Source organism: Suncus etruscus, chromosome 15 (genome assembly GCF_024139225.1).
Source record: "Suncus etruscus isolate mSunEtr1 chromosome 15, mSunEtr1.pri.cur, whole genome shotgun sequence".
NCBI lineage: Eukaryota > Metazoa > Chordata > Mammalia > Eulipotyphla > Soricidae > Suncus > Suncus etruscus.
Genome location: NC_064862.1, coordinates 86,659,573 through 86,673,860, shown reverse-complemented (window position 1 = coordinate 86,673,860; position 14,288 = coordinate 86,659,573). Strand labels below are relative to the sequence as shown.

At 55.9% G+C, this 14,288-nt stretch overlaps 1 protein-coding gene across 1 annotated transcript; it reads right to left on the bottom strand.

Moving 5' to 3' along the window:
- Positions 1 to 2,225: 2,225 nt before the first annotated feature.
- RAB11B (RAB11B, member RAS oncogene family) lies at positions 2,226 to 13,972 on the bottom strand. The gene is made up of 5 exons (XM_049789468.1): positions 13,861 to 13,972; positions 6,010 to 6,205; positions 4,164 to 4,357; positions 3,211 to 3,291; positions 2,226 to 3,100 (listed from the first exon to the last, which is right to left on the bottom strand). Exons 1-5 carry the CDS (start codon positions 13,898 to 13,900, stop codon positions 2,955 to 2,957), a joined length of 657 nt encoding a protein of 218 aa, XP_049645425.1. The 5' UTR covers positions 13,901 to 13,972; the 3' UTR covers positions 2,226 to 2,954.
- Positions 13,973 to 14,288: the final 316 nt, after the last annotated feature.

Genomic DNA, 14,288 nt, shown 5'->3' with positions numbered 1-14,288 from the left:
GGGGGTGAGTAGAGACGGAAAAGGGGGTTAAGGCACTTGCCTTGCATGTAACTGTCAGCCACGACCCTGATTCAAATCCCTGGCACCATGTGAGGTCCCTTGAGCACCGCCAGGGATCACTCTTGATTACAAAGCCATGTCTGTTTAGTCCCTGAGCACCATGTTGCCCCCCAAATCCAGGGGGCTCCAGTGACTATTTTTTAGAAGGTCCACCATCAGTCACTCCTGGCAGGGCTCAGAGGACCTTCTGGGGTGCCAGGATCAAACCCAGACCAGCAGAAGTGATTTTAACCCTGTTAGGGCTTTCTGGCACATTCCAGGCACTCAACAAGTTTTCAATGAGGACATCTGGCTTGTTTCTGCATTTGATTTCCCCATTCCCTGTAGCTTTTTTTTTTTTGGGGGGGGTGTCACACCCGGCGGGAATCAGGGGTTACTCGTGGCTCTGTGTTCAGAAATCATTCCTGGCAGGCTCAGTGGACCTTATTGAATTCCAGGATTCAAACCACAGTCGGTCTTGAACCGGCTGCTTGCAAGGCAAGTGCCTTACTGCTGTGCTATCTCTCAGGCCCTACGTCAGGTTGTACTTGAGGCAATACCACAGCACACTGGGTCCACAGGGCTCAATATCCTAACAGCAGGGTGGGTGGGGTCCTTCAAGGTCACGTCCAGGCTCAAGGGCTACTTGGGTGCCTGTGCTCATAAGCAACCCCTGGTGGTACTCCGGGGATGCTATGCATTTCAGGAACTTGGTGTTGGTTTGAATCTGCAAGGTTTTTATTTTGTCCTGGGCTATACCCAGGGATGTTCAGATATTGCTCCTGGCTCTGCATTACTCCTGGGGAGTGCTCAGGGGACCATATGGGATGTCTGGAATTGAACCTGGCTCAGCCATATACAAGGCAAGTGGTGCTTTCCAGCCACATTAAGGCTAGCACTCTGCATTACCCCTAAACTCCAGAGTCTCACTCATCCCTGCAAGGCACCCCTTCTTTTTTTGTTTTTGGGTCACACCTGGTGGTGCTCAGGGGTTACTCTGCATTCAGAAATTGCTCCTGGCAGGCACGGGGGACCATATGGGATGCCGGGATTTGAACCACCATCTGTCCTAGATCAGCTGTGTGCAAGGCAAATACCCTTCTGCTGTGCTATCTCTCACTCATCTGGCCCCTTCTTACTAACCTTGGCCAGGTCACCTCCCACCCCCACCCCCATGGTAAAACAGGACAACGTAAATGAAACCCTCTTCCAGGGGTGGTTCAGAAATGACTTGGCTTCTCTAATTGTGGTTTTTTTTTGGGTATTTTTGGAGTTTGGCCACACCCGGCCATGCTTCGGGCTGACTTCCGGCTCTGCATTCACGGTTCACTCCTGGCAGGGCTCAGGGGACCTATGGGATGCTGGGATCCAACCCAGGACAGCCATGTGCAAGGGAAACAACCCATTTGCCCAAACCATTCTGGCCCCAAGAGGCTTCTTTTTTTTTTTTTTTTTTTTTCAATTTTTTGAGGGGGGGGAAAGACCCATATGTGGCACCCTTCTAGAAGGCTTTGCATGGCTTTGCCTATACCTCTGGGCAGGGATATGCCAAAGCAGCTGGCTCCCCTGGCGCTGGGGGGTGGGGAGCTTGGACCCAAAGTTGGAGCTTTCCAAAGAGCTCTCCAGCCCCAAACGAGGGAAGACTGTGGGGGTCACGAGGTTGGTACAGGGGTGAGGCCTGGGCCACAGGAGATGGCTGCTTCCTTCCCTATCCGCACCAGCTGTCTGGGGACAATGTGGGTTCTGGTACCCCATGTGAGCACTCATGGGCACCCATTCAGGGCCTGTCCAAGAGGGGCTGGAGGGGTTCACTGGCACTCTTAGGGTTTAGGAGTGACCCTGGGGTATTGGGGCAGCTGGAGCATATATGTAGGCAATTCAGCTTAAGGGGTATAAAGGGAGGCTGGGCCTCTGACTCCCCCCCCAGACAGTGGGGCCCAAGGATTTGGGGGAGTGGCAGAGTGGAGTGTCCTGGGCTCGACCCTGTGAGAGAAAGAAAACAGAGGCGTGTGGACAGGAAGTCGGATTATACATTTCAGTCAGGGAACTGGGGAGCGGAGGGGGCACTGGGTGGGGTGCAAGGGGGTGAGGGGAGGGGAGAAAGGTGAGTGCCACGGTGGGGAAGGGGTGCGGGGTGGGGGGGGAAGGGGGAAGACAGGGAGAATAAGAGATCCGGAGAGCGAGGGTTTGGCGTCAATCTTACAAAGTGTATAAAGAATCTGTTTCTCTATAATAAACCAAAAGAACAAAACCAGCAACAAACCCAAAACCAAACCGAACAAAAACAAAAGGCTACAAGAGCGATTGTATATACAAACCCAGGCGGTAGGTATTGCTTCACTTGGCCACGGTGCCAGACCAGACAGGGGTGAGGGGGCAGACGAGACAGACGGGGAGCCATGGAAGGGGGGTGTGCAGGCGAGTGCGCTGCGTGCGTGTCAGGGGGTCGGGCCGGGGCAGCTGCTCCCCACTGCGGCTCCACGGGCGGTTGTGGGGCTACGGAAGTCAGAGCATCGTGCAGCAGACTGGGTGGGGGGACAGACAACGAACAAGGGATGAGGGAGCCCCGAGTGTCCCGCTGGCCCGGCTGCACCTCGCCAGGCGCTTCTCCTGCAGCGGGTAGTGGGCTGGAGTCTACAGGGGGTCTGTGCGTGAGCGTTTGTGAGTGTATGGGGGTCCCTCTCCCAACCCCGGCCTGCCCCGTTCAGCCCAGAATCCCCAGGGCGATGTCCAGGCAGCGTGGGGGTTTGGGGTGTGGCTCTAGCTTTCCCCCTCGCCTCCTGTTCTTCCGTGGGGTCCCCCCAGCCCGACCCAGCCATGCGGGGCTTGCGTGGTGGGAGGGCAGGTGGCGCAGTAGGGCAGCAGGGCCGGGGGCGAGGGCTGGGGGCTGGGGTGGTGGGGTCATGGGGGGTCCATCACAGGTTCTGACAGCACTGCAGCTTGCTGGGCTTCTGGCCATCGGTGGTGGGGGGCACGCTGATGGCCACCACGTTGTTCCCCGGGGATTCGTCATGCGCCGCACGGTCCGCAATCTGCTTCTGGGACACGATGCGGTAGATCTCTGGGGGCAAGACAGGGAGACTGAGCTGGGCCGAGCTGGCAGGGTGAGCGTTTGGGGTCACAGCCCCCCTCTACTCCTTGGTTCCCCGGCCCGTCCGCAGCCCCAGGTACCTGTGAGGATGTTCTTGAAGGCTTCCTCCACGTTGGTGGAGTCCAGGGCCGAGGTCTCGATGAAGGACAAATTGTTCTTTTCTGTAACAGCCATATTCAAGCTCAGGGGCCCACAAGGGCAGGCACACGTGCCCGCACACACACCCCCCCCCAAAGCAGCCGGTACCCCATCATCACGAGTGAGCTGCTTCAAGGAAAGATGTTGGTTCCCCCAGCACATGCCACTGCTCCCTCATCTGATGGAGAACCAACCCGGGTTTGATCCGCGGCATCCCATAAGGTTCCCTGAGCCTGCCAGGAGTAAATTCTGAGCCCAGAATTCGGAGTCACCCCTGAGCACCTCCAGGAGCAGCTCAAACAACAAGAAAAAATATGGGGCCAGAGAGATAACATGGAGGTAAAGCATTTGCCTTGCATGTAGAAGGACGGTGGTTCGATCCCTGGTATCCCATATGGTCCCCTGTGCCTGCCAGGAGCAATTTCTGATCATAGAGCCAGGAGTAATCCCTGAGCGCTGCCGGGTGTGACCCAACCCCCCTCCCAAAAAAAATAATAAAAAATAATTGGGGATAATGGCTGGAGTGATAGGACAGGGGGGAGGGAGGGTGCTTGTCTTCCACCAGGCCAACCTAGGTTCGATTCCCACCATCCCAAATGGTCCCCTGGGCCTGCCAGGAGTCACCCCTGAGTGCTGCTGGGAGTGGTCCCCACCAAAAACGTGGGGGCAGCGGCTTGGAGCCATAGCAAGGTGCAGAGGGCGCTTGCCTTGCATGTGGCCAACCGGGTTCCACCCTCGGCATCCCATAGTGTCCTCGGAGCCTGCCCGAGTGGTCCCTGAGTAGTCAGGAGGAAGCCCCGAGCACCACCGCCGGGGATGGGCCTTCCCTGGCTCTGCAGTCCCTGGACGTGGGTGTGCGGGGCTGGGGTGTGCGGGGGTCGGTCCGGGGTCCTACCTGCGAAGGCGCGGGCCTCGTCGGTGGGCACGGCGCGCAGGTGGCGCAGGTCGCTCTTGTTGCCCACCAGCATGATGACGATGTTGCTGTCCGCGTGGTCCCGCAGCTCCTTCAGCCAGCGCTCCACGTTCTCGTAGGTGAGGTGCTTGGCGATGTCGTAGACCAGCAGCGCGCCCACAGCACCGCGGTAGTACCTGCGCCGGCCAGCAGGGAGGCGCTCATGAGTCGGGGGCAAGGCCGTGAGGGTCGGGGTGGAGTCTGGAGTCCAGGCAAAGGAACCCCGGGAGGGCTTACGGCTGGGCCAAGACTGATGCTCATGGGGCCGACCTGGGTTTGATCCCCGGCATCTCATATAGGCTCCTGAGCCTGCCAGGAGTAACTTCTGTTCTGGGTTTTTTTGTTTTTGTTTTTGTTTTTTGGGGGCACACCTAGTGGCGATCAGGGGGAGATTTCTGGCTCTGCACTCAGAAGTCGCTACTAGGGGCCAGAGAGGTAGCACAGGGGTAGGGCATTTGCCTTGCAATCGGTTTATGGTCCCCTGTGATTGCCACAAGCGATAGCTGAGCAAAGAGCTAGGAGTAACCCCTGAGCGCTGCCCAGTGCCCCCCCCCCCAAAAAAAAGTCGCTCCTGGCAGCCTCAGGGTACCATATGGGATGCCGGGAATCAAACTGGAGTCCATCTGGGGTTGGTCACGTGCAAGGCAAACGCCCTACCACTACACTATCGCTCGTGCCCCAGGTGTAACCTCTGAGCACCGCCAGGTGACGACCCCCCCCCCCCGCAAAAAAAAAAAGACTGAGCCCTTGGGGGTGAGTATTGAATGGAGCCCAGATGGACAACCTGCCCCCAACTCCCCAGGTTGAAGATGTAGAAGGGCATCTGATGACAGGGAGGGGTCTGAGAGCTGAGGACATGGAGTTTTGGGCCACTGGGGGGGGAGGCAGAAGTGCTCAGATTCTAGGGGTTTAAAGAGAACAGGTAGTGGGGAAGGTGCTTGCATTTTGCATAGCACCCGAGAGTCCCCCCAAACCTCATCAGGAAAGATCCCTGAGCACAGAGCCATGAGTCCGCCCTGAGCACAGTCAGGGGTAGCCCCCCCCCCACATAAAAAGAATGATGAGAGTTGGGGCCGGAGTAATAGCACAGTGGGTAGGGCCCTTGCCTTGCAGGGGGGCCAACCTGGGTTCAATCCCTTGTTCCCATAGGGTCCCCTGAGCCTGCCAGGAGTGATTTCTGAGAGCAAAGGTAGGAGTAACCCTGAGCACCACGAGGTGTGGCCCAAAAGTCAACAAAAAAGCTTGCAAAAAAAAAAAAAAAAATGATGAGGGCTGAAGGGTTAGGACAGTGGCCAGGGCAGCTGCCTTGCAGGAGACCAACCCAGGTGTCAATCTTGGCAACCCATAGGGCTCCCCAATTCCATCAGGAGTAATTCCTGAATGCAGAGCCAGGAATAAGCAAACCCCTGATCATAGCTGGGTGTGACCCAAAGCGAAACAGAACAAAACAAAAAAGGTGATGAGGGATCAGAGAAACAGGATAGTGGGAAGGAGCAATTAGCTGCCCTGCAAGCGACCCACCAGAGTTCAACCCATGGCATCCCACAGGGTTCACAGAGGCACATCTGATGTGATCCCTTCGTGCAGAGCCATAACTCAGCCCTGAGCTCCACCGAGTGTGGCCCCAAAACACAAACAAAATAAAGTGTCTAGATCTCATCTCTAGGGCCTGGTACCTTGGAGGAAAACTTGGGGGCCAGGGAGGCCCCTGGGCATGGCCGGGACTTGGCGGTGCCCCACTGGTGCAGAGAGTACCTTGTTTCTTCCCCAGCCCTGGTCCCTGGCTTACGCAGAGGTGATGGCCCGGTAGCGCTCCTGGCCCGCCGTGTCCCAGATCTGTGCCTTGATGGTCTTGCTGTCCACCTGGATGCTGCGGGTGGCGAACTCCACGCCGATGGTGCTCTTGCTCTCCAGATTGAACTCATTGCGGGTGAAGCGGGACAGTAGGTTGCTCTTCCCCACGCCCGAGTCCCCGATGAGCACCACTGAAGGGAAGAGGTGGACAGAGGTGAGTCGCAGCACTTGTTGGGAGCCCGACTCAGCAGCCCAGAGGTTGAGTGGACCTTGGGCAGTGCTATAGGGGAAGCAGTCACAGAGACTGTCTCCCGTCCAGATGGGGCCTCAAGGAACATCCAGGCTGCTTCCTCGCTGCCATCTCTGCAGTATCCCTCCTCCCTTGCAGGTTCTTTTGGTGTGTTTGGTTTTATACTTTTCCTTTGTGTTTGGGCCACATCCAGCAATGCTCAGGAATGACTCCTGGCTCTTCGCTCAGGGGCCACTCCTGGTAAGACTTAAGGGACCCTATGGGATGCCAGGGATCGAACCTATGTCAACTCCATGCAAGGAAAGATCCATTCCTGCTGTGCTCTTTCCAGCCCCAATTACTGCAACCCCCAGCACTGTCTCCCCAGTCCTGTAGGAACAGTCTTCCCCCCACAGAGCCCCCAGGACAGAAACGGGGTCCCCCGGTCCATATACTCTGGCTCTGGAGTGAAGTCACAGAGAGGGTGTTAGTGGGGGGATGCATCTCAGGATGAACTGGTTTTGTAGTATTACCAAAGTCTCTACGGTCTACATGGTTAAGCACGCCCCCGCGCCTCTGTACTATGCAGAGAGACTAACACTGGGGGTGTGCAGTGAACCCCTGAAGTCAGGTGCAGGGTGTGTGGGGTGTCAGCCCACCTGCAGTGAAGATTTCCCCTGCATTGAAGTTCCAACTCTCTCTCTCTCTCTCTCTCTCTCTCTCTCTCTCTCTCTCTCTCTCTCTCTCTCTCTCTCTCTCTCTCTCTCTCTCTCTCTCTCACACACACACACACACACACACACACACACACTTTTGGGCTTGTATGTGTTTGGTGCCATACCTAGTGGTAATGGTACACAGGGACTACTCCTGTCTAGTGCTCCGAAGTGATGCCTGGGGGTGTTTGGGATTGAATCCGGGTCATTCTCATGCAAGACAAAGGCCTGAGCCTGTGGACTATCTCTTGGGTCCCGGCACATCGGAACCTTCTTGCCTTCACTGTCCTTTACAGAACCAGGCCTCTGTCACCCACTCTTTTGTTTTGTTTTGTCTTGCTTTTTGGGTCACACCCAGTGGAGCTCAAGGGTTACTCCTGGCTCTGCGCTCAGAAATCTCTCCTGGCAGGCTCAGGGGACCATATGGAATGTCGGGATCGAGCCATCGTCCGTCCCGGGTCAGCTGTGTGCAAGGCAAACAACCTACTGATGTGCCATCTCTAAGGCCCCGTCACCCACTCTTATCCCCGAGCAACGGGATATTCTCCGCCTGGCCACGAGGGGGCGCCTGTGAACCGGGAATCAGGTGGCGGAGAGGGCAGCAGGGTTCCCTCCCAGCCCAAATTCTTGGCGTTCTCAGCGTCCACCCTGCCCCCTCCTCCTCCCTGGGGTGCCTCGATAGAGGGGCTCCCCACCACCCTCTAATATCCCACGACTGGCTAATCTGTTCTGGCCAGTTTGGGGTGCACCATCAAAATTTCCCCCATCAAGCTGCAAAGTCAAATGACCACATACAACAGCTGCAGGTGGCCTTGGCCCAGCACCCTGAACCCCATCCTGGGCCCCCACATCCATACTGGGCAGATGGCCAAGGGTCCAGAGCTCCCACGGCCCACTGGGCGCCACAATTCCTGGGCCCAGGGCTGAATTTGGGGTTCTGGGCTGAGCTTTCTTCTTTCCTACACCCCAGACCTGAAGCAAACTCCTGTTCATCCTTCAAAACCCCAAAGCCAGGTATGGGCTAGGCCAGAGAGCGCCTGCCTTTGCTGGGTTGAGGCCCTGGGCTGGATTTCTGGCCAATGGAAAAAATTCATTTTTATTACTTGTTGTTGTTATTACTTTTTTTGCTTCCTGGACACACCTGGCCATGTAGGGGCTTACTCCTGATTAGACTCAGGAATCATGCTGCCAGTGCTCAGAGGATTATATGGTATGCCGGGGATCGAACCCAGGTAGCAAGTGTACTCTTTTTTTTTTTTTTTTTTTTTTTGTGTGGTTTTTGGGTCACACCCGGCAATGCTCAGGGTTTTTTCCTGGCTCCGTGCTCAGAAATTGCTCCTGGCATGCACGGGGGACCATATGGGACGCCGGGATTCGAACCGATGACCTTCTGCATGAAAGGTAAATGCCTTACCTCCATGCTATCTCTCCAGCCCCGCAAGTGTACTCTTACTGGGCCCTATAAAGTTCTCTTTTTTTTTTTTTTTTTTTTTTTTGCTTTTTGGGCCACATCTTGTGATGCTCAGGGGTTACTCCTGGCTCTGAGCTCAGAAATTGCCCCTGGTTCGATATGGGATGCCAGGGATCGAACCAAGGTCAGTCCTGGATTGGCCTCATGCAAGACAAATGCCCTACCACTGTGCTATTGTTCCGCCCCCCCCCTTTTATTTTTGAGGGATCCACATTTGGCGATGTTTAGGCTGACTCCTGGCTCTGTGCTCAGGGGTGACTCCTGGTGATGCTTGAGGACCTTCTGGAATGCTGACACTTATCACTTAGTTTTTTGTTTTTGGGCCACACCAGGTGGCGCTCAGGGGTTACTCCTGGCTTGGTACTCAGAAATTGCTCCAGGCAGGCTGGGGGAAACATGGGGGATACAAGGGATAGAACCTGGGTCAGTCCCAGGTCTCTGCATGCAAGGTAAATACTCTACCGCTGTGCTGGCCCTTGTCCTATCACATGGGTCCCTGAAAGAAAATCATTTCAAAACCCGAAACCCCCTGGGGTCAAAGTTTATCCTGCGACCTTGTCCCATCAGGAGCAGTTTGGGGGGGTACTCCACAGAGCCCCCCCCCCAATCCAGCTGGACCCAGACGTGGAGGCTACTATTTGCCAACAGGCAGTGTGCCCGCTCTGGGCATGAGAACGCAATGCAGGAGGCGCTGCCACCATCTGAGCTGGGAACAGAAAGGGCCCCTGAGGACGAGGCCGCTGGCCTGGCTAACCGAGGTTGGCTGGCACCTCTGAAGGCGCCGGCCCTCTTCCCCACCAGAGCCCTGCCAGAGCCAAATAAGCCTGATTGGCAACAACAGAGAGCAAGGGGCAGGCTCCCCCTGGGAGGCCTGAGACCTACACTGACATGTGCCTCCTCCTCCTCCTCTGGGAAGCCCTCCCTGATCTGATCAACACTGGTCAGGGTGAAAGGGTCAATAGGAATGGGAACTGGATCAAGAGAGAGAGAGAATGATTCCCTAAGGAATCAGAGAGCAGAGAAAAAGGAGATGAAAGCTGGGACACAGGTGAGAGGGCCATGTTTATTGTTTTTTGTTTGTTTGTTTTGGTTTTTAGGTCACACCCAGCAGTGGTCAGGGGTTCTTTCTGGCTATACGCTCAGAAATTGCTCCTGGCAGGCTCAGGGGACCATATGGGATGCCGGGATTCGAACCACCGTCCTTTTGCATGCAAGGTAAACGTCCTACCTTCATGCTATCTCTCCCGCCCCGAGAGGCCCTGTTAATAAAGACGAGAGGAAGACTGGGGTCTGGAGCAGCATGTGATAGAGAGGGGCCTGCCCGGGCTGGATGAGATACCCTAGCACTGGGTTGGCGGAGAGGGGAGACCACCGGCCCAGGGACAGGTCAGTGCTTGGGCGGAGCCAGCCAGCTGCACCCCCTTTTGAACGGGGCACCCCAGGGGCTGTGGCAAAGATCAGCTGCAGGAATGAGCACAGTGCCTCATGTCTGCCCCCCTCCCGCTGTGGGCGATGCCCGGGTCACCTCTGAGAAGAGGGGGGGTGCCCCCACCTCGGGTAGGACAGCAGGAGCAGCTGGAGAAATGTGAGGCGCTATAATTAGGGCTCGATAAACACCCTGAGCTCCCGGGGGAGGGAAGTCAACAACACAGCACGTGGGGGAACCCCAGGGGACAGGGGTGAGGGGGCCAGCGGGGAGCCCAGGGCCAGTGTGGCATTGGCAAGGGCAAAGCTGAGGGGTTCAGGGGAGGGGCATGGCCTCTGGGTCAAGGGCAGGGCTGGAAGGTGACAGATGATGTGTGTGTAACATGTATGTGATTGTGATTGTGTGTGCGTGTGCGTGTGTGTGTGTGTGTGTGTGTGTGTGTATAACATTAAGAGCAAAGCAAGATCCCTAAGCAACCCCCAGTTGGCAGTGATGGCGTGTGTGAATGTGCAGGGGGTTCCTAACTAACCTCCAGCGAGGTGTCTCTCGGACGCCGCTATTTTTGTGTGTTCCTTTTGGGGTCACACCCGGTGAAGCTCAGGCCTGACTCCTGGCTCTGTGCTCAGGAATCACTCCCAGCAGTGCTCCAGAGACCTATGGGGGATCAAACCCAGATGGGGTGCAAGCAAGGCAAACATCCTCCCCGCTATGCTGTCGCTCAGACCTGCTAATGCCGGACCTGACCTTCTATTTCAGGCCACAAAATCGCAGCTCTTGGGGGTATGGGGGGGCTGCTGCAAGCCCACAGTTCTGCCGACCTTATTTCTGGCTCCAGTCCGCCTGCCCCTGCCCCTGCCTGCCAGCTGAGCCAAAGCCACAGGGAATGTCATTTTCCTGTTCCAGGGAGTGAACTGAAATGGAAAGAAGGATGCATCAGGGGCAAGTGGGGTGCAGGGGTGGGGACCCCATGGGACTTTTTTTGAGATGAAGATCCGGGAAGGGGAGGGCTCTGGGGTGGGTGCCGTGACCTGCAGGGTTAGACGTAATCAGTCAACCAGCAGCGGGGGGGATGCAAGCTTGGCATGGGGGTGTGGGGGTCAAGAGGCCAGTGGGGCAGGAGGGCAGCCCTGGGCGCGCATGCGCACACAGGCACCCGCGCAGGGCCACATGCGCATGTGCACGCCAGGGGTTCCCAGAATGCACCTCGGGCTGTCCCATTGCCCCTGACCCAATAACCGGGAACAGACTTCAAGGAAATAACCCAAAGGGCAGCAAGATATAAATAAGGGCTGGGAACGGAGCGGGCCTATTTATAACAGCAATGCTCGAAGACAGTCCGTGGGGATGACCACGCAAACAGAAGGCGGGGTGTGGGGAGGTGGGGGGACCCACCCAGCCCTGCAAGGACACAGGCTGGCCCGGCTTTGCAAGACACACTTGCTGCAGGCGAGCTTAGCTGGTCAGCACAAGCAAAGATCGGGAATGGTGGGGGGGGGTCCATTTGTTACCATCATCCTCCACCTTTAAGGTGAGACACAAGAGCTTAATTTGTGTCTTGGTACTGGGGCCAAACCTGGCGGTGTTCAGGCCTATCTCCTGGCTCTGGGCTCAGGAATCACTCCTGGAGGGGCTTTGGGGTGGGGACCCCAAATGGGGTGCTGGGGATCGAACCCTGGTGGGCTATGGTGCAAAGCAAGCATTAACTCTGCTGTATTCTTTTGTTTGCTTGTTTGGGGGTCATATCCTGCAGTGCTCAGGGATTGCTCCTGGCTCTGTGCTCAAGAATTATTCCTGGGGCCAGAGAGATAGCATGGAGGTAAGGCGTTTGCCTTTCATGCAGAAGGTCATCAGTTCAAATCCCCGGGGTCCCATATGGTCCCCCGTGCCTGCCAGGAGCAATTTCTGAGCCTGGAGCCAGGAATAACCCCTGAGCACTGCCAGGTGTGACCCAAAAACCACACACACACACAAAAAAAAAGAATTATTCCTGGCAGGCTAGGGGGACCCTATGGGATTCCGGGGATCAAACCTGGGTTGACTGTGTGCAAAGCAAACGACCCTAACTCTCGGACCTTGGGGCAACTTCGCCTGCTTGCCAGCAGCCAGAAGCCTGCGGGCAACTTAAGAGGCCACCAAGTTGGTCCCTGGCACCGGCACTTCCTCTGCTGGGCAACTTAAGACCACATGAGTATTCCAGGTCAGCAGCTCTTCACCTTTCAGTTCACATGGTCACGATCCCACCTTGCTGGTCCCAGGATGCTGGAAGTCAGGGTAGTACAGCAGGGAGGGCGTCTACCTTGCACATGGTCGACCCAGATTCGATACCAGGAATCCCACAGGAGTCCCCAAATCCTCTCCAGGAGTGATCCCTGAGTGCAGTCAGCTCTAAGCATCCCCAGAGGTGCCACCCCAAAGGGGTTAAAAAAAAAAAAAAAAAAAAAAAAGGAGTAAGTAATTGGGAAGTATAAACCAGGAGCTTTGCCTTCAGACAGATCCTTGCTGGAGTTACCACCAAGCAACAAGACTGCATGCATAGTCACCTCCAGGAGCCCCTGATCTTACATTCCAATTCAAAAAAGGGGACCCCCTATTGGGGCCTGGAAAGATAGGGCACAGCAGGGAGGTTGGCTGCTTGCCTTCACGCAGCCAACTCGGGTTTGATCCCTGGCATCCCATAGGGTCCCCCCAGCACCACGAAGAAGTAATTCCAGTGTGCAGAAGCAGCCTTGAACATCTCCGGTGTGTGTCCCCCCCCCCAAAAAAAAAGTGGGCCCCCCTCTCAATCCCAACATTCATCTTTGAAACCCACTTCTGCGCCTCTCCTCTTTTTTTTTTTTTTTTTTTTGTTTTGGAGTCACACCTGGCAGCATTCAGGGAGTTCCTCCTGGCTCTGCACTCAGAAATTGCTCCTGACTTGCCTGGAGTTGGAATTGGTCTTATGCCGGAAACTTCAAGGGTAGGGTCTCTTTGTATTTAGACCAAGGTTATTCCTTTCCATGCCTCTCATATTTTGGTGGGCCTATGCAAACAACAATTGGCACTCTAACACCGTTTTTACTGTGCTTTTACTCTAATCCTTAAAAAAAAAAAAAAAAAAAAAAAAACCACTTAAAATTTGAGGTTAACTTAAGCTAATATGCATGTACATGGAAATGTAAAAAATACTATGCCTCTAATGTTTAAGGAGTTAAGTAAGTTTTATGGCTTTATATTGCCTTGTGTGCTGTTAAGAAATATTATAATGTGTTACAATCTGGGGACTTGAGGGACAAAGTAATTGTACATGGATTCTGTTTTATTTATTCTTAATGTTCTTTGGCTGAAAGTTCAAAGTAAAGATATCAGCAAGGGGACTTCTTCTGAGAATTATGTTATGGGTGATTGTCCTTCCATTGTAACTTTACCTTGTCCTCTTTCTTTGCATCTTTATTCTCGTAATTAAAAATAAAAAATATATATTAAAAAAAAAAGAAAAGAAATCGCTCCTGGCAGGCTCAAGAGGGGGGGGGGAACGAGTCTTGGGGATGCCGGGATTCGAACCACCGTCCTTCTGCATGCAAGGCTAACTAACGCCTTACCTCCATGCTATCTCTCCGGCCCCAAGCGCCAAGCCTTCTCGAGCCCCGCCCCCAGACGTCCGATTAACCAATCAGAACCCAGGACAGCTAAGCCACGCCCATAACACAACTGTCACGCCCATGACCACGCCCACACCAACGACCAAAGTCGGTGGCTGATGGACCCGCCCACCGCGCCAGGCTCCACCCACCGGGCCCCGGCTCCACCCTGGGTCCCCCGGGCCTCTTTGGGCTCCCCGCACCGGGCAGCCGCGCCAAGCGGCCCCCAATGGATGGAGCCCGGCATTGCCTGTCCCAGCCTTGCCCGAGCTGGCGGACCCGCCGGGCATCAAAGCCACCAGCGTCTGCCCTGGGCCCGAGCATCCTCGCCGGCGCCTCGCCACCACCCGCTCCCTCGCCCCCTCGACGGCCCCGCCGGCCGCGCACCTTTGAATAGGTAGTCGTACTCGTCGTCCCGGGTCCCCATTGTCCTGGAGCTTCCGGCGGGATCGGCGACTCCGCAGCCCCACCACAAACACCCGACGGGGGCGGAGCCGGCGCCGCGCAGAGCGGCTGCCGCTTAGCCAATCAGAAGCGAGCGACGTAGCGACGGGCACTCGGCGCAGCCAATCAGAGGCCGTGACTGTGCCTTTTAGGGTGGGCTCTATCCGGGATCCGCCCTCTTCGCCCTCGGTCTCCCGGAGAAAGGCGGAAGGAATGCGGACCTTTCTGGAGTGGCGGGCACGCCAGCCTATCAGAAGCGAGCTCTGGAGATGGGGGGCGGAAGACTAGGGGGAATGGAAATTGATTGACGGGGCGATCAGCCAATAGGAAGCTTGATGCCCCGACTACCTACTTGTCCTGGAAGGAAAATC

Excerpts from the sequence above, each read along its gene's own strand:
- RAB11B (XM_049789468.1), bottom strand. The coding sequence starts at position 13,900 with ATGGGGACCCGGGACGACGAGTACGACTACCTATTCAAAG. Across the intron at positions 4,358-6,009 it reads TACCGGGCCATCACCTCTGC|GTACTACCGCGGTGCTGTGG; the intron begins GTAAGCCAGGGA and ends TGGCCGGCGCAG. Across the intron at positions 3,292-4,163 it reads CGAGGCCCGCGCCTTCGCAG|AAAAGAACAATTTGTCCTTC; the intron begins GTAGGACCCCGG and ends TGGCTGTTACAG.